The sequence below is a fragment of the Coenobita brevimanus genome, chromosome 83, assembly GCF_032717465.1.
Source record: "Coenobita brevimanus isolate Jiangsu-jjx chromosome 83, ASM3271746v2, whole genome shotgun sequence".
NCBI classification, from domain to species: domain Eukaryota; kingdom Metazoa; phylum Arthropoda; class Malacostraca; order Decapoda; family Coenobitidae; genus Coenobita; species Coenobita brevimanus.
Genome location: NC_137036.1, coordinates 811802 through 836403, shown reverse-complemented (window position 1 = coordinate 836403; position 24602 = coordinate 811802). Strand labels below are relative to the sequence as shown.

The 24602-nt window shown below is 42.2% G+C and overlaps 2 protein-coding genes across 2 annotated transcripts; one reads left to right on the top strand and one right to left on the bottom strand.

Moving 5' to 3' along the window:
* Window positions 1–898: 898 nt before the first annotated feature.
* On the bottom strand, window positions 899–1318 carry LOC145409810 (uncharacterized). The gene has a single exon (XM_080280117.1). It carries the CDS (start codon window positions 1316–1318, stop codon window positions 899–901), a length of 420 nt encoding a protein of 139 aa, XP_080136243.1.
* Window positions 1319–5178: 3860 nt separating this feature from the next.
* Window positions 5179–24065, top strand: Set8 (SET domain containing 8). The gene is made up of 7 exons (XM_080280103.1): window positions 5179–5306; window positions 13678–13858; window positions 14636–15119; window positions 18556–18683; window positions 20431–20665; window positions 21700–21890; window positions 23855–24065. The coding sequence occupies exons 1-7, from the start codon at window positions 5237–5239 to the stop codon at window positions 24063–24065; spliced, it is 1500 nt and encodes a 499-aa protein (XP_080136229.1). The 5' UTR covers window positions 5179–5236.
* The last annotated feature ends 537 nt before the right edge of the window (window positions 24066–24602 follow it).

Sequence of the window (24602 nt, the reverse complement as noted above, 5' to 3'; positions counted from 1 at the left end):
GAGTATTGCCTAACTCTCGCATTGGAGAGGAAAGGGTAGAGTGTCCTGTTAGATTTTTTTTTTTTATGTGTCCGACTCTGGGCATAGGTTTCACAGCCTGCCATCAGGGCCCAGCAGTCCTCCTACATACCATACACCTCTACATGTCACCACTTCGGCGTTAACACCCACCGTCGATATTGAATACATGCTAGGGCTGTCTCATATAGGACTGGTGTATTGGTATTAGCGGGGGTATTTTTACGACATGTCGGCGGATCTTCTGGTAGATCAGTAAAGCCTGATTTAATGAAATTCAAATCCTTAAACTGTTCCCTGCTCCAGCGGGGATTTGAACCTGCGTCCGTTAGAACGGCAGGCCACCTCTCTACCGATTGAGCCCGCTGTAATGGGGAAGGATACTTGAAGGACTGGGAGTATCGGTTAACTCTCGCATTAGGGAATTGGGGAGGAATAGGGAGAGTGTGTTGCTAAACGGGTGCTGCATACTAGCTTGTGATGTGTCTATCTTGGTGCCGTATCGCAGTGGACGCAGGCTGTTAAGGAGCGCCATTCGTCTCTGTTCGTTGCCTTCTGTAACAGTTCGGTCTTTTCGCTCGTCCCTCCTGTGCCTCCGACCAGCCCATCCATGAAAGGCTTCCTCGGTCTTCCCTTCTCTCTCTTGTCGTTGACCTTTCAAGTTAAACACACCTCCAGTCCCCTCCGTCTCATCAAGTGACTCGTGAATGTCATCTGCCTCTTCCTCATCACGCCGAGTAACTCGCTCTTCGTTCCTGCCTCTTGTAATACTGACTCCTTCGTCCTCCACTCTGTTCATGATATTCGTAAAATTCTCCTTCAAAACCACATCTCCGCTGCCTCTAGTCTCCGCTCTTCCTCCTAGTTCAGTGGCCATGATTCACACCCGTACAGAAGTGCTGAACACGTACTTTTTTACAAATCTTCGTCTTGTACGTATTGATATTTGTCGGTTGGTCAGGACGTTCCAGTGTTTCTGATATGCCGCCTTCGCTCTTCCTATCCTTCTTATGGCTTCTTGCGAGCTCCGTCCATCTGTAGTCATCATACTCCCTATGTAGTTATGTTTATCAACCTGCCTCAGCACTTCTCCGTCCACCCTCACTGTTGCTTCAGGTGTCTTCTCCTTCCTCGAGACTGCTATCACTTCTGTCTTCTTAATATTCATATGCAAACCTCTCTTCCGGCTCTCCTGCACCAGCTTCTCAACTTGCTTCTGTAGTCTTTCTTCTGAATCGGCGATCAGTACAGTATCGTCCACATATCCCTCTTCTAGTTGTTCTACGTTCCTCATAATCATTTCGCTGTACAGATTGAAAAAGTCTGGGGACATCACACAGCCTTGGCTAACACCTCTTTCAATACCACTATACTTTCTTCGCATCTGCTACTCCAACTGCCGCTTTCTGGCTCTAGGTACAGGTTCCTAATCATCTTGATGTCTTTCCGATACAATTTCAGTTCTTCCAGCATTTGTAGTAGATTATCGTGTTTGACTCGATCGAAAGGTTTCTGGTAATCTACGAAACACAAGTAGACGTCCTTCTGTACCTCGAATGCTCTTTCGGCCAATACTCTAAGGAAGAATATGGCATTTCGCGTGCCTTTGTCTCTTGTGGATCCAGACTGGCACTCCGATAGCTCGTGCTGGATTTTGTTTCGGATTCGCTGTATCATCACCTTCAGAATGATATTGGTGATCTGGCTTGTGATGCTGATGGTGCGGTGTTTAGTGCACTCTAATGTACCCGCCACCTTTGGTATGACTATAAACTCTGAAATGTACATCTGTTCTGGTATATCTCCCGTATTATATATGGCATTCGCTGAGCTCGTTATCCGATCAAAGGCAAACTCTCCAAGTGCTCGTAACATCTCCACTGATATACCATCTTCCCCCACGGCTTTTCCCGCTTTCATCTCCTTCATAGCATCCTCAACCTCCTCTTTGAGAATCACTGCTCCTTCCTCCTCGGTGTATACAGTCGTCTCATCCCTGTTTGTACGCTCCGGTCTTTCATCTTCAAAAAGATCTGATATGTACTCATTCCAGCTGTCTTTGACTTTCTTTTTCCATCGCTATGTACCCGTCCTTCTTCCTAATCGCAGTGTTTTGCTGTTGCTTCTTCTTACCAGTGACCCTCTTGGATTTTTTCGTACATTATCTTACCGTTCTACTTTCCTAGCTTCTCCATCGCTTTACATGTCTTGTTCAGTCACTCTTCCTTCGCGTTATCGTATTCCTTGTGATTTGTTCTGTTCTGTTCTCTGCATCTACCTTCGTCTCGTCCTTTGACCTTTCTTCTCCCGTCTATGTTATGTATATAATATTATGTGTATATAATGTGATTTGTCCAGAGATTTCGAAACTAATACTGTATATGTTTTCCCAGTAAGAAGTAAACAGGGGGAGATTTTGCACTGCCTTCCCTGATCACCCTGCAGAAAACAATTATAACCTCCCGCAGTGACAAACGGCGACCCCTGACGGGATTATGGCGTCTGGCTATTGATAGATAGATAGATAGATGGAAATTTTATATAAGTAAGGATTTCTTTATGAAGTTAGAACAGGACAGAGGAAGATTTTCGACCATCATTGTCAATTTGTCTATCTGTCTATCAGTCTCCAGCCATACGCCATAATCCCGTAAGGGGTGGCCGTTTGTCTGAGTTGTTTTACGGGGAGGGGCACTAACCCTCCACCAACCCACTTGCTGACACGTAGGGAACACCTATGGGTTGGTTATATGGTTACCACCCAGCGTTGTCAATGGTTTCCTGACTTACAGGAAACCATTAGGCTTGTCACTCAATGTAAAGCCACCTGAAAAGGAAAGAAGAGTAATAAAAAGTGACAGGAAAGATGGGAGAAATAGGAAGAGAGGAGGACAGAAAAAGAATGACAATGGTGAAGGAAGAAGTAGGCAGCACTACATCAAGTGAGTGGATGATGGTGAGAACTAGGAAGAGAGGACTGACAGGAAAAGTTTGACAAGGGTGAAGGAAGAAGTAGGCAGCATATCAAGTGAGTGGATGATGGTGAGAACTAGGAAGAGAGGAGGGCAGACAGGAAAGAATGATAAAGATGAAGGAAGAAGTAGGCAGCACTACATCAAGTAAGTGAATGATGATGAGAAATAGGAAGAGAGGAGGGCAGACACAGAAAAAGAATGATGAAAGTGAAGGAAGAAGTAGGCAGCACTACATCATGTGAGTGGATGATGGTGAGAAATAGGATGAGAGGAGGGCAGACACAGAAAAAGGTTAAGATGAAGGAAGAAGTAGGCAGCACTACATCAAGTGAGTGGATGATGGTGTCTAGTTCTTCCTTAAAAAAAAAATAATAATAATAAAAGAAATGTAAGTCACGAGAATATCACCTCAGGGAAGAGCGACTGGTCATTATTGCCTATTGCCTTAATTTAAACCGGAAAGAAACCTAGCCCTGGTCCCCTACGCTGCTGATGAAAAAAAAAATGAATTAGAGATAGATAGAGAATGGAATAATGTGTCATGGAGGATATAGAGTATTTTGATTATATTAAGATTTCAGTATCATCAAATCAAACATATTGGTAGGTTATTAGCAGTCGATTTATTTATGTTTGTTTGTTTTTTTTGTTGTAATCGGTATTCGTTTAGTTAATTCATGTTGATAAAATTTTTTTACATGAATAGCTGTAAATTTCTGCAAGTATGAATTTTATATAACGTGATGTAGTTACCGTGGTGACTCGCATGTACACCAATAAACTGTATTCATAAATTCCCTAAGCTTAAAAGTAATTATGTATGTGATTACTCCTCTAATACTGATTGTCTTCGCCCAAACAGATATCAAGCACTTTACAATCAAATTAGAGTGAATATTAGTAAAAAATATGAGAAACAAAACGATATGTAATCATCTATGTCTCGTATGGAGGCTTTTAATATCGGTAAATGGGTTAGGATGCTTTATAAATACCGCTCAATGCCACAGCACGCCATACTTCCGCCCTCCCCTCGACTTCCGCTCTCCCATTCACAAACACTTTTATGATCAATACTCTACTATAATTAGAGGATTCTGTTTTCTCGAGGAAGAGCAAAAACCACGGGAATGCTCTACGCTCTCCTTTTCTTGCTCTTCCTGCAAAATCAATTCACTCTTGCGATGGGGAATTGATCGTAGTTTAAGTTCGTTTGTGAATCCCGTCCCTGAATCATGCGCCAGGAGTAACAAAGAAAGTTTGTCATCTCATTTTTACCCCAAAACTGATGCGGAAATGAAACACAATATTTTTAGACACATTTGACTTAAGCGTCATGTTGTGTTTAAATGGCCCAGGAAGCCACAACAACCATTATCTTGTATTTACTTTTCGTTCCCTCGTGCTGAGTGATATGGCTCGAGGGCTAGCCATCAGCTGATGACTTTTACATTTTATCAGTGGATGTATGGCTTATCGCTCATGTCTGCTTGTCTTTGAGAGATAATTATGGAAAGTTATTCGTGCCAAGTGATATCTGTAGATGACAGATATATAAAACTGGTGTTTATGGAGTGGAAATGAAGAGTAGTACTGAAGGGGGCGAGTCTCAGCGCAGGTTCAGTGTTGCTAATATAGTATGTTATACGCTAGATCCTGGGTTACTCATTTCCATTTAGCGACAGCATTTGATGTCGAGATATGAGAAATCCAGCCGTAATCTAGAACGTTTTCAAAGTTTTGACAATATTTTATAGATCATGGCACTTTTTATACCGATTTTCAATTTTTTGCATCTAGCGATGTTTGTGAGCAAGTTTAGCAGCTTTAAATTTGGGTAGTCTGAGATTTCTAAGAGTTTTAACGATAGTCAAGTGCTTATAGCTCTAATTGATAGCAGTATTCTGTTTTTTTTCATACTGAGAGATATTATAGCTGTTTTTAAGAGCCAGTTTAGCGAATATACCTGGTGAATTTGGACTGAGGTATACCAGTGATTTTGACTAAGTTAGCTCTAGTTTAGTTACTGAGTCTAATTCAGAGTTGTTTTATGGATCTTTTGCTCTCTGTTTTTCTGAACGACTTTAGTGTGTATATATAATTTGTCATTTAGGATTTGGCAACTCTGCGCAGGTTTGAATGGAGGATCTATGGAGGAGGACGCACGTTAGAGTTGATGCCTCTCAACTCCCCAGTTATGACAGCTTTCTGAGTGATCCGTGGCCGTTGACTCGCGATCGTACATGGTGAGCCACATCCCCATCGCCAGGAGTATCCGGATCCGGTCTGGGTCCCGAGGGAAGATGGTGAAAGGTGAGAAAATAAAGGATGCTATGCTTGTGTTAGTCGAGCTGTTGCCTTTTCAACGGCACCTAGACCATTTATTTACCCCTGTTTGCCCTTTTAAATCCCCCTGGTTATTTAATCCGCGTTGAGGTAATCGCTGCTTGGGTATTTAATCGCTGTTAATGGGTTTAGTATGTGGTTATGTAGTGTGAAAAGTGTGAGGTGGTATAACGGTTCGGGGGCACCCTCCCACGCCCTCCCCTCCCCTCACACTAACAGTCATACTAACCAGGAAATTATGCACACTGACTCATACTAAGGCCAGGGTAGGGATACGTAGGCAGGAAGAACAAACACTACCACATCAGCCATACTAGCATAGCCTCTGTTACTCATACTGTTACTCATAATATTACTCATACTAACTCGCCATCAGCATTCACACTAAGGCAGGAATTTTGCATACTGGCCCAGGTAGTGTGAATCTAGAAGGGCTTTGGCTGTACTGTACTGTAATTGTACTTTATATGTGGGTTTTACTTCTATCATTGGATCACTTTAAAAGTCACACTACATACTTCAGTCTATCTATCTATTGCCAGACGCCATAATCCTGTAAGGGGTGGCCATTTGACTGAGTTATTTGTTTTACGGGGAGGGGCACTAACCCTCCACCAACCCACTTGTTGACACGTAGGCAGCACGTATGGTTTGGTTATATGGTTACCACCCAGCGTTGTAAATGGTTTCTTGGCTTACAGGAAACCATTTGGCTTGTCACTCAATGTAAAGCCACCTGTAAAGGAAAGAAAAGCAATAAGAAGTGACAGGAAAGATGGGAGAAATAGGAAGAGAGGAGGGCAGGCACAGAAAAAGAATGATAAAGGCTAAGGAAGAAGTAGGCAGCACTACATCAAGTGAGTGGATGATGGTTGCCACCACCTGCCATACTTTAGTACTGTACTGTAATCAGTTTGTGCTCATTTGTGCTTTTGTACAAGTGTGGAATTTGGCTCTTGCCTTTGCGAGTGAGTGTAGTATAATTCACATTGTACAGTACTATGTAAGGTGTCTTTGGAAGTAATTACTGGTAGTTATTTGTCTGATCAAAATTCCCATTAAAGAGAGAGAGAGCTATCTTTAACTAACGTACAATGTCCTTAACAGATTATTAGTTATACAGTCAGTCCAAATTGTATCACACCTTTAAGTTTGATGAATGAAAATAAGTGAAATGTCAGGTGACAGGGCAACATGGAGAAGATTTGTTTGTGGCCACCCCATATGGGATTCAGGCGTTTGGCAGTAAATAGATAGAAAATAAGTGAGTTCTACAGACATTAAAATCACTTACCCAGGTCACAAAAGTGATAGCAGCTGGTGTGTGATGTTTTATGTGATTGAAGCATCTGGCAGTAGATAGATAGATAGGGTCTTATTAATTACCAAGGACAGTATTTACACTTAACATCACAAGAGTCCCCATATTCATAGTGCTTTGGGCTTGTTTCAGAATGGTCTGTCTATCTATTGCCAGACGCCTTAATCCCGTAAGGGGTGGCCACAAACAAATCGCCTCCATGTTGCCCTATCCCCTGCCATTTCACTGCACTGCTCCCAGCTCACACCCCCCTCTCTCATATACCTCTCCACTCCATCCCTCCACCTCACTCACATACACTTTCCTCGTCAGTCTCGCACTCCCATCTTCTCCACATGGCCAAGTATCTCTAGGAATTACTGTCTGTCTATCATGATTTTCAGAAACAGGGAAAAATATTAACAAAGCCACATCACACTAAATCGCCCTCAAGCCCCACACTACACAAGGATAATAACAATATGGTCCTGGAGTTTCCACATCTGTACTGTATTAATCTCCCCTCACCCAGATTTTCATCCTTTTGTAGCTTATTTCACCTAGGTCAGTGGCAGAAACACAATGCTACAGCTCTGCATTCTTCCCATAGCACTTCTTCATGACTAGCATCATACTGTATTTACCTTGGCCCAGATTTTCATCCTTTTGTAGCTTATTTCATATAGCTCAGTGGCAGAAACATAGTGCCACATCTCTGCATTCTTCCCATAGCACTTCTTCATAATTAGCATCATATTCAAGTGTTAATATATTGTTACAGCTCAGCATTGAAGATGGAAAGATGGCAATTTAAGCCTAAGATAGATTAAGAAGGGTATGGTGCTTCTGTTATTGTTTTGTATTTAGTAAGCAGTCATTAATTTGTGTTGAGAATATCCTGGACAGAGTGCAGTAAAGTTTTCCTATTTTGTAACCTGTCTTGTCATGCCCAGAATACAGGGTGTAATGTTTTCCTGTTTTGTAACCATTCTGGTATACCGTATGGTATATCTTGCAAAATTCTTGAAGAGTAATATTTCCCTGTTATGAGACCAGCCAAGATTAATTTGCAAATATACTGAAAAAAGTAGCTACCGTATAAGCTTTTACTGTTTTGTAATCAGTATGGAGTGTAACTTGGGAATGTCCTGAAGAGTAAATGTTTTCCTATTCTAACTAACCTATTTTCCTATTCAGTAACTGACCCTGATTATATTTTGTTTGTCATGAGCTTCTGGTGTGTGTGTGTGTTCTTACCTAATTGTTCTTACCTAATTGTATCTTTACAGGAATGAGTCAAGCTCGTATTGTCCCGTGTCTTAGACCATATTTATCGTACATATCCTTAAATTTGTGAATTGTTTTGGCACACACTATTTCATTCGGTAGTGCATTCCATTGATCAATTGCTATGTTTGGGAAACTGAATTTCCTTACCGTACGTCTTTATCACCTCTCTTCTTATGCAGTTTTTTGCAGTGTCCTCTTGCTGATGCTTCTCCATATGTTAAGTAATCATTTATGTCTATTTTCTCCTTTCCTGATATGCACTTATACAGCATTATCATGTCACCTCTTTTCCTTCTCTCCTGTAGTGTTGGTAGATTCAGTTTATTTAGTCTTTCTTCGTAGCTTAGGTCCCTTAAGCTTGGTATCCATCTTGTAGCGGCCCTTTGAACTTTTTCAATCTTGTCTATATGCTTTTTGAGATGAGGACTCCAGACTATTGATGCATATTCCAGGGTTGGTCTAATGAATGATGTTATTATCCTTCTTAGCATGTCTTCATTTATGTATGTGAATGCTATTCTCATATTTGCAAGCAGTGTATACATGTTCTGTACCTTCTCGCTGATGTGGTCAGCCGGAGATAGTCTGTTATTGATAATCACACCTAGGTCTTTCTCTCTTTCTGATGTGTATAGGGTTTTATTTCCTAACTTATAATCCCAATCAGGTCTTTTTCCACTTTTACCAAACTTGATTACATGACACTTGTCCACATTGAATTCCATTTGCCATGTACTACTCCATTCATGAAGTTTATTTAATTCTTCTTGTAGCTCCCTACAAGAGTCTGTGCTAGTAATTCTCCTTTGTATTTTTGCATCATCTGCAAACATATTCAGATAGCTGTCATTTCCAGTGTTACTGTTTATATCATTTATGTACACTAGAAACATGATTGGTGCCAGCACCGAACCCTGTGGTACTCCACTAGTCACTTCTTTCCATGATGAGTAGTTTCCTCTTAGTACTGTCCTCATTTCTCTTTTTATGAGAAAGTCTTGCATCCAACAAAACAGTTTGCCTCGAATTCCTCCTTGATGGTACAGCTTCCATAAAAGTCTTTGGTGTGGTACTGTGTCAAAAGCTTTCTTGAAATCTAAATAGATACTGTCCACCCATCCTTCCCTTTCCTGTATTGTGTTTGTTACTCTGTCATAATAGCTCAACAGATTAGTAACACATGATTTTCCTTTTCTGAAGCCAAACTGTCTTTCTGTTATCATACTGTGTTCTTCTAGATGATTTACCCAAGCTTTTCTTATAAGTTTTTCTAATACCTTGCTTACAACACTGGTCAGTGATACTGGTCGGTAGTTGAGAGGATTTTGTCTATTTCCTTTCTTGAATAAGGGGACTATATTTGCTTTTTTCCAAATATCAGGTAGTTTCCCTTGACTCAAGGATTTCTTGAAAATTAAAAATAATGGTTTACTTAACTCCTTTGCACATTCTCGTAACACCCAACATGAAATTTCATCAGGACCACTTGCTTTTCCTCTGTCTAATCTACTTAACTCCTCCTGTATTACTTTTTCTGCTATTTGTATATCTGGTAGTATGTGTGGACATGCGTGTTCCACATATTCCCTCTCAAAATTGTTTTCTTCTGTAAAAACTAATTGGAAATTCTTATTTAGTGCTTCACAAATATCTTTCTCGTGTGTATAAGTGATTCCCTCGTCCGTGATGGATTGTATTATATCTTTTACTTTGGTTTTGTTTCTGATATAGCTGTAAAACAGTTTTGGTTGATCACTACTTTTATTTATTATATCCTCCTCAAACTGTTTTTGGGCTTCTCTCCTTATTCTTGTATAGTCGTTTCTTGCCTGTTTGTAATTATTATACGCCCTTTCACTATTGTGTCTTCTGTATCTATTCCACAACAAATCTCTTCTTTCTTTTGATTTTTTACATTCTGTATTGAACCATTTCTGTATTTTCTTATCTGCTTCTTTGTGCTGTGGGATGTACTTCTGGACTCCTATTTCATAAAATTCACAAAATTTTTTATATACAGCAGTTAAATCTTGTCCTCTCAGCTCATTTTCCCAATCAACTTCTAAGAAATACTTCTTTAGGTCTTGATAATTTCCCTTTTTATAGTTTAGTCTCTTTTTGTAACTGTCATTGCTGTTTACTGTCATATGCTATCCTGAAGTTATAATTTAGTACTGCATGATCGCTTTTGCCGAGTGGAGGGTGATATATTAAACTGTCAATGTCATTTTCTTGCCTAGTAAATATTAGATCTAGCACTGAAGGTACATCAAGTCCTCTTTTTCTAGTGGTTTCCCTCACATGTTGCGTTAAGAAAAACTCTTGTACGAGATCCAGGAGCTTTTGGTCCCAACAGCTTTCTTGGCTATTTATATCTAGAGTATTCCAATTTATATTTGTATTGAAATCCCCAGTTAGTATAATTCTTTCCGATTTCTCTTCCATTTTATGTAGCAAGGATCTTATACTCTGAATTGTACTCTCTGCCAGGTCCTCATATTCGTCTCTTTCCCATGTGTTTGATCTGGGTGGCATATACAAATTGGCTACAATTACTTTACCTTCAGATGTGTCGATCTCTACTGCAATCAGTTCTACTTGTGATGGTATATCTAGGTTTATTTCCTTGACTTTTAGATTTTTCTTAGTTAATATTATAATTCCTCCTCCTTTTTTTAAGTTTCTGTCTCTTCTCCATATATTGTATTCCTCTAAGTTTAGTATGTCATTGGATATCCTTGGTGTTAATTTTGTCTCAGTTAGGCATATTATTTGTGGTTCATTTTCTCTGACATAATCATTCATCTCTAGTAATTTAGATACCATTCCATCCACATTTGAGTACATCAATTTTATCATCTTGTTTATATACTTGTCATGACATGGTTCTACTAACTTCCTCCATGTCATGACAAGTATATAAACAAGATGATAACATTGATGTACTCAAATGTGGATGGAATGTGTGTGTGTGTGTGTGTGTGTGTGTGTGTGTGTGTGTGTGTGTGTGTGTGTGTGTGTGTGTGTGTTTATAGCTTGGACCCAAAGAGGACACATGTCATGAGTGAGAGAAATGGAAATGAGCTAGAGAGGATTATGTGGAGAGAGAGAGACAGACAGACAAACAAGGGTGTTGATGTGAATGTGGTTGAAAAGTATTAAGTGAAATACTTGTGAGATAGTTCGGCCGTGTGTAGAGGATGGCGATTGAGAGACTGGCTAAAAGAGTGTATGTGGGTGAGGTGGAAGGGGGAGACTGGCTAAAAGAGTGTATGTGGGTGAGGTGGAAGGGGGAGACCATGGATGAGATGAGGGATGGAGTGCAGAAATACAGGGAGGGAGTGTTGGAGGGAGGGGAGGCAAATGACAGAGGACGTATTGATGTGGAGGTGCAGTAATTTGTTTGTTGCCACCCCTCATGGGATTAAGGCGTCTGGCAGTAGGTGGATGGATAAAAGAAATCATTGTCTCTTGTTCTGTTGGCATTTGCACTTGGATTATATTATTTTGGTTATTTATGCAGGTTAGGAGAAATACACTGAGCTGGTTTTGCCATGAGAGGATGGAGAGTGAGGGACTAACTAGGAGAGTGTGTGAGATGGAGGGGGGGGGAAGCTGAAGATGAGATGGAGGGATGGAGTGGAGAGGTAGCCATGTGGAGAGGATGTTGAGTGAGAGACTATCTAGGAGAGTGTATGTGAGTGAGATAGAGTAAGGGGGGGGGGAACTGAATGAAGATGGGATGGAGTAGAGAGGTATATGAGGGTTGGGGGGGTGTAAGTTGGGGGTAGGGCAGTGACATGGCAGGCAATGCATTGGCAGGGGACAGGGCGAAATGGAGGCGATTTGTTTGTGGCCACCCCTTATGGGATTAAGTCATGTGGCTCTAGATGGAGAATGATATGTGATGGAGGGAGGACATTCAGTGGTGGAGAGGGTAACATGGAGGGGATTTGTGTGTTGCCTCCTCCTCTGTGATTAAGGAATGTAAATGTAGATAGATTTTCTCCCTTCTATATGTGTCCTGACTCAGTGCCTTTATCAGCTTGTTTCATATTTCATTGTTATCCTGCACTTTATTTTGTAGTGATATTGGCCAGTACTGTATTTTCAAAGGGTGAGGAAGCCTACTAACACCTCTTTCTCGGTGATTTATTTTCCATGCTATACCTTACTGTTCACTTGTATCATATTTAATCCTCTTGTGTTATCAACATAAATTGCATAAATAAGATCAAAACAGCTGTTGCAATGGCACATACAGAAGAGGAGAGTACCGTATATGTGAGTGAGATGGACGGGAGGAGAGGGAGAGGGAGACTGGGAATGAGAGGGAAAATGTGTTAGGGAACATCCTTTTCCGATGAGAGTATACCGGTGTTTGGTATTGTCTCATCTCTATCAGCATTACACTGGTCATTTTTTCTTTTTTCTCCCAATAATTGTTTTTTATTTTCTTTTTACCTTGGTCAATACTGTATCTACATTCTTCCTAATTCAGTGTTTTCCTTCTTTGACTTTCGTGTGCTTATCATCATCATAGTTATCCATTATTGCCTGCTCTTTTACTTTTGTATCTATCTATCTATTGCCAGACGCCATAATCCCGTTGTAATTCATTTATTATCCACATCTCTTTTTCCTTAATAGTGTAGGCTTTTGTGTGTGTGTGTGTGTGTGTGTGTGTGTGTGGCCCATAGTCCATATCAGCTTTTTTTTCCAGTCCCATGTCATATACTGATATTTTCATTCCTTTTCGTTTTCGTTTATAAAGGCTCCAACGTACTTTCATGATTCATCCTTGGTCACCTTATGGCGGCTTTCCATGTTGCGTGTTCTCTCTCTCATTAATCTTTGTAGTACATCGACATTTTTGTTAATAGGTGCCAGGCTCTTACCACCTCTGCACAGTACTACACAGCCAAGGGGAAAAATGACATGCTGAAAGGACTGGTGGACATTTACTTCTAATCCTTTAACTCTGAGACAGGCCTACAAAGCTGAGTAAATGGTTTGGTGGCAGCAGGAATAACGCAGACATTATCTTAGTGAGATATTTGGGCAAACATTACAGCATAGAGAGAGAGAAAGAGAGAAAGGAGGCATGGATTCGATACTGGTAGCCTATTCCCTGGAGTGCAGCAGTCGTGCATGTCACAAATCACGCTGCTTCACTGCCATAACCAACTATCCATCATGAGTACGTCTTAGGGCCACGTCATTCAGGTCTGGTATTACAATATTAGTACGGATGTTTCTAAGTGGAGTCTGAGGGAACATCAGTAAGGTCTGTTTTGGCAAAGTTCAAATTGTCCAAACTGTACCCTGTGTAGCTTGGTTTGAAACTCTTGTCCTTTTGAACAGCACACCACCCTAACCTCTTAGCCTCCATCTCACCCTTACCCATATTAGAGTGTACCTTACTGATAAAGAAAAACTCCAACCACTTTTCCCAAACTCGTATGGAGAGGATGGAGAGTGATAGACTGACGAGGAGAGTGTATGAGGATGAGGTGAAGGGGGAGAGAGGGAGGGGGAGGCCAAGGTTGAGATGGAGGGATGGAGTGGAGAGGTATATGAGAGAGGGGGGTGTGAGTTGGGAGCAGGGCAGTGAAATGGCGGGGGACAGGGCGACATGGAGGCAGTTTGTTTGTGGCTACCCCATATGGGATTAAGGTGTCTGGCAATAGATAGATAGATAGATAACTTTTCCCAAACTCACATATGATCCACACCTTTGTATTTCAGGCAAGAGGCGTACAAACCGCAGCAGCAAAGATGAAAATGCGGTGGTGAGTCACAGGGACGGTCCAAAGGGGCCCAAGGACTGCCGGCTGGAGACCAAGGTTGTGAATGGGGCGGTGGCACACAGGAAGGCAGGATGCACAACGCGGGAGAACAAGATGACCAACTATTTTTCTCCATCAAGGTACACTTATCCCACACTGATAATGTTTAACACTGGTATTGGTAGTAGTAGTAGTAGTTGCAACCCCAGACTTGTGGATGTTAACCTAGTGGAGAGCTGGATATGTGAAGGTAAAATGGTACTTTCAGCACTCAGGGTGTATTATGGCTCCGACGTCAATAAGTTACATGTAGCTCTAAGTTAGGTGGAGTAAAATATGGAGTTGTGTTGACCGTCAGAGGGTTTATGGGTCTTCAGCAAAGAGGGAGGCAGGATATACAGCTTGAGAGAACAAGATTTCTAACTTTTTCTCCATTGTAGCATTACTATATTTTAGTGTGTTTGTGGTGTGTGGAAGGTTGAACACGTAATAGCATGTTGCTTTTGGTAAAACTTATAAGGGCAGTCTGTGTTGACTATTGTTCCTTCGTTATCTGATGCTTGACATGATTTCTCTTTGATCATGCAATGCCACACTGGGAACATGACGTTGTTCTTACCTTAAATATATATAGACTGTTGTAGCCTACCCTCAGGCCTGTAATGTTTTTGTTATTGTTGTGGTCCCAGGCTCATCTGAATGTGAACCTGGTGTAGTACAGCCACAAGTCATCATTCACCCACAAGTCCACCATCCTCTTGTTAGGGGATAGGGAGGGAGGTGAGGGACTTGTGTAGAATCAAGCATTGGAACTGCCTCGTACACAAAGGTGTCCCTCTCTAGCACCTGTTACACCTGTAAAGTGATTGTGTGGGATTGACTGGTTTGTGGTACTGATACATGTTTTGCCTTGACAGGTCTCCTCCAGTAGGGGATGATGCAGAGGTGGAGGACAGCAGTATTACCAGTATTGACGGCAGCTGCAAGATGGAGCCAGAGCCGACCCACGCCCAGCTGTCTCGCACGCTGCCCACCTCTGCACCAACCACCCCAACCAAGCACATGAATGGCCACCTAGGAGGGTCCCCTACCAAGGCTCCTAACCAACTAGGAGGGTCTCCTACCAAGGATGGTGTGCCAACACCCCCCAAACGCACAGTGTGTACTCGCAGCCAGGCACTGAAAGAGTTACAGCTTCAGAGCTCACCCTCGTCCCACCCTGGGGCCACCAACAACGGCCTGGCATTGGCCTGTCCAGTGCATTCCCCAACTCCCTCGTCTAATGCGGAGTTTACCGGCTCCCTCTCGGCTCCCAACACACCCACGTCCTCATCCACGTCTACCGGTGTGGAGGATGGCTCTAGCCCACACACTGGACCTCCCACCCCACACAAGATTCAGGTACTATATTCACAAACTTTCTCGGCCTTACCAGCCCCATTAGGTATAGTTAGAGACAAAAGATTTATTACCATTTTGCTTTTTAGGCTTATGACACTTACCTCCTTGATGCACCACATCAGAGAGTCATCTAGAGGCAAAGAAGCGTACAAATGCATGTAAGCCAACAGAGGGAAATGAGGAATAAAAGGGGTGTATTAGTAGGAGAACTTTTGTCTCAGCCTGTACAATGGTACAGTATATTATGAATGTGTTTATGTATATATGTATTAGTTGTTTATTGATATATTTATTCATTTACAGTAAACTCTCAATTATCTGGCGTAATTCAGCCAAGCTTTATGCCACATATTGTAAGACACCAAATATTCCATCTGGTCAGTATTTGGCACTGAGCTGGATATTGCATCATCCATCTCAACAACCTAGCCTAAAAACTTTCCTGTGAGTTAAAGATGAAAATTAAGCATAAAATACAATAAAGTAATGATAAAACCCAGTAATAAAGTGCTGGTTGGCTGCCATTTACAAGCCGGTTGATATACCTCGATGGCGGATATTGCGTTGGGCCAGATATTGTGACCGGATAATTGAGAGTTTAGGTATTTCTTGCTGCTGGCAGATGAGTATATGGTTTAAGAAATGCAAAGATGATTAAGTGTAGTGGAGAGAGCAAAATGAAGTGCTTGTTGGAAGTATGTAAGAAGGCATGGATGAGGGAAACTGTGTGAGTGAGTGGGAAATGGCCATGATTGTACCCCTGTACAAAAATAGAGGTGTGCAAAGTGAGTGCAAGAATTATCGTGGCATAAGTCTGTTGAGTGTGGTAGGGAAGGTACATGAAAGAATTAGTATGGAGAAAGTAAGAGAGATATCAGAAGTCCTATGAGTGACAAAGAGGGTGGCTTTAGCAATGGCAGAGAATGTGTGGATCAGATATTTGCAGTGAGGTAGATGTGGAGAAGGCTTGTGAGAAGGACTATAAGGTGTTTATGGCATTTGTGGATCTGGAAAAAGTATATGACAAAGTAGACAGAGAAGGATTATGGAAGGTTTTGGTCATGCACGGTGTAGATGGTAAGCTGTTAGGTGCCGTCAAGAGTTTTTATGATGGTAGTGAAACATGTGTAAAGGTAAGTGGGCATCTAAGTGAATGGTTCACAATTGGTGTGGGCGTACAACAAGGTTGTGTGATGTCCCCATGGTTGTTCAATATATATATGGATGGGGTGATGAGGGAAGTAAAAACGAGTAATGGAGAGAGGGATGGTGTTGGTAATGAATGGTGATGGATGGAATATCTCATATTTGATGTATGCTGATGATGCAGTGCTACTTGCAAATCCTAGACAAGAGCTCGGTAGACTAGTGCAGAGTTTTGCTGATGTCTGTGAGTGTCGTGCCTTGAGAGTAAATGTAGATAAAAGTAAAGTCATGGTTATTGAGAGAGAAGGTGACTCCGAGTGTGATGTTACAGTGAATGGAGAGAGACTGGAATTGGTGAGAGAGTTCAGATACTTGGGTACAGTGACAGAAAAGAGGAAAATGTGCAGAAGAAGCTGAAAGTAGAATGACACAAAGAAGGAAAGTAGCTGGTGCTATGAAGGCCTTGATAAGAAACAGAGGCTTGAGTGTTGCAGCTGCACGAGGCTTACATGAAGGAGTGTTAGTGCCAACTTTATCATGCGGGTGTGAGACTGTTGTGTGGCATGAAAAGTCAAGAGTAAGAGCAGTGGAAATGTGACTGTTGAGGAATGTATGTGGAGTACAGAGAGTGGATAGGATACAAAATAATGAGATTCATGAGAGATGCAGAGTGGGGAAGCCTGTTGACACCAGAATCAAAGAGAGTGTACTCGGATGGTATGGTAATGTGGAGAGAATGGACAACGACAGAGTGGTGGAAAAGGTATATATATCTGAGGACATCTAAAAGAGGAAGGAGGCGAGGTAGGCCAAGGAGAAGGTGAAGGGATATGGTGAATGAGTGTGTGAGGAAGAGAGGTATGGAAGTTGGTGAGGCTAAGGGACTGGCAAGAATCTGAGCTCTTTGGATGAATTTTGTGGGGAGAAATGCATGACCAAGGATTTGGCACCCCTTTATAACATGACAGTGGTTGGATTGACTATCAGATAGGTATATGTGAAGCAAAAATGCGTGGTGAAATCTTTTGGCCTATCAGATGGAGCCAAAATTCTGTTGGCTTGAATGATGAGTGAATGGAAGCGTGGCCCATTGCTTTGGGCAAACCTTGACTGTCTGGACGCTGCTACTCCTCACCCTGCCCTAGGGTGGGAAGGGAGGTCCGTGTGATGATGATGATGATCTAGTACAGAAGGAGGTAAAATCTCCATTAATCATTTTATTTTGATACAGTAAAACCTTGCTGAAGGTTGCCCTTCTCCTCACTTTTTTCCAGTTCACAATAAAGTATTAAAGGTCCATTGGTACTTGAAGACATGATTGGCCAGTTGCCTCCAAGTTCCAGCACCAAGTGTGTGGAAAAAGTTGCCCTTGTGTTTAGAACATACCCTTGACTTGTATTGAGCTCTGCCTGTATTCAGAATTCACAGTTATTACCACCACACTGTTATTCAGGTTTGGAAATGTCACAGTTATTACCACCACACTTATTTTTCAGGTTTGGAAATGTCACAGTTATTACCACCACACTGTTATTCAGGTTGGGAAATGTCACAGTTATTACCACCACACTGTTATTCAGGTTGGGAAATGTCACAGTTATTACCACCACACTGTTATTTTTCAGGTTTGGAAATGTCACAGTTATTACCACCACACTGTTATTCAGGTTTGGAAATGTCTCTCACCCTTTCATATCCCCCTCCCCCCAGCTCGACACTTTCATTCAACTTCAGGGGCATTGTTACAACTAAAGGTGTTAGCCATCATTAACCCTGACACTATATGGGACCCTTGTGAGCTGGATGGATATGGCTCGCGATATCAGTAATAAAATAGACATTACAGAAGTGATGGAGAGTGATAGCCTGCCCTTGGCCTTGTATACCTCAGAGGATGATATGGGATTGGCTGGTAGGATTGTAAACTAAAAGGAGTAGTAGTAGTAGTAGCTGCTCATCTGAATGTGAACTTGGTGGACTCCAGGCTAAAGATGCCCTTCTGCTGCGGTACACCTTCCTCTCTTCTCAGGGCTGTAAAGGAAGGCAAGGGATGTTTCTATAACCAGGCAGCCATGCTATCTGGTTTGATCAGTGCCACCACATGAAGGCATCCCTCTCCAGTACATATAAGAATGATCGTAAGTCCCTCTGTTACGGATTTTCACGAATTGAGGCTGCCTGTAATCCGGTGTGTGTGTGTGTGTGTGTGTGTGTGTGTGTGTGTGTGTGTGTGTGTGTTCCCTCTGTTCACTGTCTGGGGAGGTGAAAATAACAACCATGTACCCTGCAGGCTCTGAATGAGGAGAGGTTACGTCTGGACTCTCCTCTCTCACCCTCCACAGCCCTCTCCAAACTCAAGCTTTCACTCATACCAAAGAAACTCACATTCAGTACCAAGACCACCAAAGCAAGGAGAAAGTAAGTACCAGTCACATTGTAGCTGATACTGCGTGTGTGTTCTAACCTGACAAAGATCCCACACCCAATTCAGCTCAGTTGATGGTCAGGTGTACAGTAGTCAAATTGAAGTATTAATTTGGCAAGTAACCAAGGAGACTCATTTCTACCTCATTAGGAAGACTTATTTAATTTCTTGCAACCACGACTTGGTTTTTCCAGTGATATTTTGTGACCTCGTTCCCGTTGGTGAAAATAAATCCTTAACTGCATTATTAGAAGAATGTTTTTTATTTGTAGGGCGTCTCTTTGATTTTTCAGTTCTTACCCAAGGACAGAGTGGATGTAGATGTGGTGATGAGTTTGAAGATGAGAGAAGGTGTGATAGTCCAGGTAGAAGGTGGTTAAATATTGAAGATGAGTGTGTGAGAAGCAAGGTTTGGAAGTTGATGAGGATGATTGAATTGTGTGGATGTGTTATTTATGGAGGAGCATTTGATAAGGGTTTGGTATCCCTATTGTAACTTGATGGAGTGACTTATCTGGTTGGTATGTGTGAAGTGCTTTTAGCCAGTAGAAAAAATTGCCAGAGGAAATAAGTAACAGGTGGTTAGACTTGAGCTGGAGCCAGGATTCTGAGGGCCTGAATGGTGTGTGGACGACTGTGTGATGTGTTTCACTGGGCATGCTGCTGATAGTTCACCCACTTCTGCACTTTCTCTTTCCTTGTTTCTGGATCGTACCTCAACCCTTATTTCAGGTCGTAATGAAGGTCAGGGTAATGATGGTGGTTCATAGGTATCATTTTTAAAGGCCCCAACGTGCATGCATACATCTATCTTGGTCAGCAAATGGTGGCTTTCCACTCAGCTTGTTCTCTGGCAACTTTGTTATTCAGTCCCTCATCCATGATATTACACTCTGTGACTCTGTCCCAGGTCTTTTTTGGTCTGCCTCTTGCAACCCTACCCTCAATGTTCACACTTCTCACCTTCCATGCCCAATTGTCATCCTCCATCCTCTCCACATGCCCAGACTATATCAATCTACCCCTCGTCATCACAACAGCAATACTCTACTGTACAGTCCCATCCCTCCTCTCAACTCATCAGTCATAATCATAGCCCCCCAAGGTCTTGCATTCAAGGATGCCCTGTACATCCATCTAATTGTCATTTCTGTACATACGAGCCTACGAATATCCTCTTCCTCTACTGCCCAGGTCTCACAGTCATACAGTGCCATAAAGTGATCCATGTGTTTGATGGATATGTGAGTAATTCAGTGTGTTGGTGTCTTTTCACATAACATTCATGGCTTTACCATGTCTTAAAATAGGTAGATGTGTAAGTACACTGTTCAGTATATGTCTTTTCACACATTCCTGGCTTTCCCTTGTGTTAGAATTGATGGATGTGTGAATAGCATATATGTCTGTCTCTATGTGGATGTGATAGGAAGCGTTAGGAGAAACACATTAAGGTGATTTGGCCATGTGGAGAGGATGGAGAGTGAGAGACTGATGAGGAGAGTGTATGTGAGTGAGGTGGAGAGGGAGGGGGAGGCCAAGGATGAGATGGAGGGATGGAGTGGAGAGGTATATGAGAGAGGGGGATGTGAGCTGGGAGCAGGGCAGTGAAATGGTGGGGGACAGAAGCAACATGGAGGCGATATGCTTGTGGTCACCCCTTATGGGATTAAGGCGTCTGACAATAAATAGATAGACAGTCTGTCTCCATGTGGTATTTCCTGTCTTTGCATCCCCTAGATTGCCAACCCAGACAGGCAGCAGAGCAACAGCACAACCTAAAGCGGAAAAAAGCAGCAAGCAGGCTCCAGCAGCGATGGCAAACGGGGAGGCCAAACCCACCCAGCGCAACACACAGATGACCGAGTTCTTCCCCATCAGGAGGTCCGAGAGAAAGCCAAAGACAACACTACTGCAGGAAAGACAAAAGGAGATTGAAGAGAGAATAAAAAATGGAAAGGAAGAGGGGCTTACGGTAAGATAGTATCGGACACACTGTTAGCCCATTCTATCTTGTCCTTTATTTATTTATTTATTTTACTTCATAACAGTTTTATTAAGTTTTGGAGAGGTCTTACATTGTAGAGGTTATATACGGTATAGCTTACTCATCCCTTCAGTACGTGAGGTAACCCCAAGTGTTGACCAGAAGCATCGGAAGTTTGCAAGAATAAATCAGTAAATGCCAAGTAACACGTCAGAAAACCAAAGATGACACGTACTGCAAGGACAGTTCATGAGAGTGAGGAGAAATAATACATCATCATCATCATCACCATCATCATCATCATCATCATCATCCTGCCTCTTTTTTCCTGCCTACAGGTGGGGGTGAGGTAGGGTACAGAAGGGCAGGAAAGGGAGAGAATGCAGTAGTGGAAGATCATATTGTCAGCTTCCGATGAAATGGGTCACACATGCATGCACTCACCATTCACATCCCCTGGAATCCTGTCTTCACTTGATGGGTACAACTTATTCCATACATAGCTTCACATTCATCTGCCTGATAGAGTCAATCAGATGTCTATTGGATTCAGATGGGGTGCCAGTCCCTGGTCATACATTCCTGCACAAAATTCATCCAGCTAGCTCTATCCCTTGTCAGTTCCCCAGCCACATCTGCTTTCATGACTCTCTCACACTTATTTATCTTTTTATATATTATAGTACTGGATGTATTATTTTAACCTTTAACGCTTGACAATGTGTTTTTTAAAGTGTATTTTTCCTACCTCCTGTTAATTTTGATGACATATCCTAGTGTACAGAATATGTTGTATTATACATATGCTTCAGGGCTGTACATTTGCTGTGCGATTTTTCAAAGATAAGGTGGTTCTTTGTATCTCATTTTGATAACTGCATCTTGGTGTATGATGAACATTAAGCTGTAGTTGTGGTTGCCCCTTATGGGATTTAGGTGTCTGGCAGTAGATAGACAGATTGCTAGATAGATAGTCACTGTTAGTGTCTAGATACTCAGTTTAATTATCATTACCTTATCAGGTGAAACACTTTGGGGCCAAAGGGCGTGGTGTGGTGACAACAAGAAAGTTTGCCAAAGGTGAATTTGTTGTGGAGTACATAGGAGACCTTATTGATGTGAGGGAGGCTAAGGAGAGGGAGAAGAGGTATGCACTGGATGCCACAAAGGGATGCTACAACTACTATTTTACACATCAAAATCAACAGTACTGGTAAGTGGCAGCATTATTGTAGTCACTGTATGGTAGTATAGGACAGTGTGATGCTGGAGAGAGAGACATCACTGGCTGGCAGCATTGTGACCAGGTGGCTGTGTTGCCTGTTTATGTAGAAACCACACAGCTCCCTCCCAGTCCTCTGAAAGGAGGATGGTGGATTACAGAAGGACAGCTTCATCCTGCAGTCCTCAGGGTTAACTGCAGATGAGCCTGGGGCAACACTAACAATACTGTGCCAGTCATGAAGGGGGTCAGAAGTGCCTGGCTCTTGGCTACCATTGGCCTGAGATGCACTACCATGTCATGTGTAACTGTGTTTGGTAGCCGGCCACATAATCAACATTTTTAGGTAGGGAACTCAGCCAAAATGATGACACACGGCAGTACAAGTCTTATGACACATCTCGGGCTTCTTTTTGTGAATAGTTTCCTTCAGGTGTTGGCAAACTGTTAGCTGGAGATAGATGAGAGAAAGGGTTGGTTGGTGTGTGAGATCTGAGTGACTGGTTGGGATCATCAGCACCCGGCCGCAGTTGGATGCATATTGTGCTGAGTACGGTACAGCCATCATACAACGCGAAACGGGTTATGCAGAACCTTGTATTGAATCAAATTTGTGCTAAAATATGACGTATATTTACATGTAAAATAGGGGTTAGGTTCTAGGAGCTCCATATTATTCTGTAAAAACATATATAAAGATAGGTTATTATAATGTCTGCCTTAAGACACCCGTGGCAGTGTGCTTACATACAATCTTGCCGACTGGACGCGTCTGTGCATCCTAACCTGCCTAAGAAGTTTTGCCTCCCAATACTCCCCATAATTTTAACCACCAAGGATTGCCGCTACCCTTAACCCCTCCAATACCAACCAGGCAAAAACTTCTAACCTAATCAACACGTAAAAAATTGCCACCCAGCATGGCACATATTTCACCAAGAATTATTTCCTTCACAGTCATTAAAAAAAAAAGAAAAATGCACTGTGAAACTATTTTTGAAAGTATCAGTGGTCATCAGCAATAAAGGAAAAAAATACACTGAAATCATCAGCATTGAGTGATTATGTACAAGTCTGGTAAACACTACTGCAGTAATACCAAGCAGTAACATTTGTATGATAGTGCAATTCACAAGAACTGAACTCATATAATTGTCTTACCTAACTTCTTATCTCAACACGTAGAGTCTTCACGTGCTGTAAGAACCAAATTCTGTAGACTCATGTCCTTCAGTTCATAACAAAGATCAGTCACAAAGCCTTTTTCACACTTGTTGCAATAAACATGAAAACATGAATTGTACTGCTTCCTCATCATTAACATTTTTATTTTTATATCACTCCAACCAAGAAACTATCCTTGTTGCAAACACACCTGACTTATTTTATCTGATTGTCAGAATGGTACTCTAGTTTGCATTAAGCTCCCACACCACACACCACTTCATCCAACAGTTTTACTTTTTCCTTGGGACTAAATGCTTTTCTTATGTTCTTAACACTTTCAGGGTGCTTAGGCATTGGCCTAACTGAAATTAGCTTGGAACTGCGTGCTCACAGTTCTGACATGAAATGAGGAGTGAGAAAATAAACAAATAAATGCATCAAAACAACAACAGTCAACACAGCAACTCTGGTGGACAGCAGCAGGTATAGGACATGGGTCTTGTGGGTCGGCTCGGGTCAGCGACCGACAAAAGCACAACGCACGAGTTGTAAACAGATGCAACCATCTGGAAATCCTATAGCAAAACTCACCCATTCTCGCCCGGTTCCCCCCATTCATTTGAGTGATTCCGGGTGATTTGAGAAGATGCTGGTACGAGGGCCGTGAGAGGACAATATTTTCATGTCATTGAATAATTGAGAGAGAAATTAAATGCTTATGTCTTCCCATTGTCTTAAGTCATGCCTCTATTTTACTACAGTACTGGGAGGGTCACTTTGTTTTGCAGTATTGATGCCACAGAGGAGTCTGGGTACCTGGGGCGGCTGGTGAACCACAGCCGCAATGGCAACCTGGTGACCAAGGCGGTGGAAGTTGACGGCCACCCACACCTGATCCTCCTGGCCAAGCGCGACCTGGAAGTCGGCACGGAGATCCTGTACGACTACGGTGACCGCTCCAAGGAGGCCCTGGAGCATCACCCCTGGCTCGCTTCGTGATTATCGGCAGAGGCAGGCTAGAGTCGTGTGGTTTAGCTTATTCAGTATGAGAGATCTTGAGTCAAATTCCCTTCAGTATGAGAGGTTATGTTCAGTACAGTATTTCAGTATGCGAGGTTAAGTTCACTGAAGTCCTCTAGTATGAGGAGTTAAGTTCAGTAAAGCATTTCAGCGTGAGAGGTGTGGAGTCATCCTGTAATGTACGAGAGAGATCCCTTTGTATGCTAGGGTTCTTCTAGGTTCAGTAAGGCCTTTTATATGAGAGGTTAAGTTCAGTTCAGTATTTCAGTTGGAGACGTTTGATAAGTCTGTAAAGTAATTCACTAGGAGAGGTCTTTGCTAAGTTTAGGATGGTAACACCCTGGGATGTTTTTCCTGAGTTCAGTAAAATCATCAAGTATATGAGGTTTTGGCTAAGTTAAAGTCCTGAGAGGTCTGGTAAGTTCAGTAACATCCCTCAGTGTGATAGGTTTTAAGTCTGCTAAGTTTAGTAAAGTCCTGAGAGGTTTTTGCTAAGTTCAGGAAAGTCCTTTAGTA

Coding starts and splice junctions, on each gene's coding strand:
- LOC145409810 (XM_080280117.1), bottom strand. CDS start 1,318: ATGATTATGAGGAACGTAGAACAACTAGAAGAGGGATATGTGGACGAT.
- Set8 (XM_080280103.1), top strand. CDS start 5,237: ATGGTGAGCCACATCCCCATCGCCAGGAGTATCCGGATCCGGTCTGGG. Junction 5,307..13,677: donor CCGAGGGAAGATGGTGAAAG/GTGAGAAAATAA, acceptor TTTGTATTTCAG/GCAAGAGGCGTACAAACCGC. Junction 13,859..14,635: donor AACTATTTTTCTCCATCAAG/GTACACTTATCC, acceptor TTGCCTTGACAG/GTCTCCTCCAGTAGGGGATG.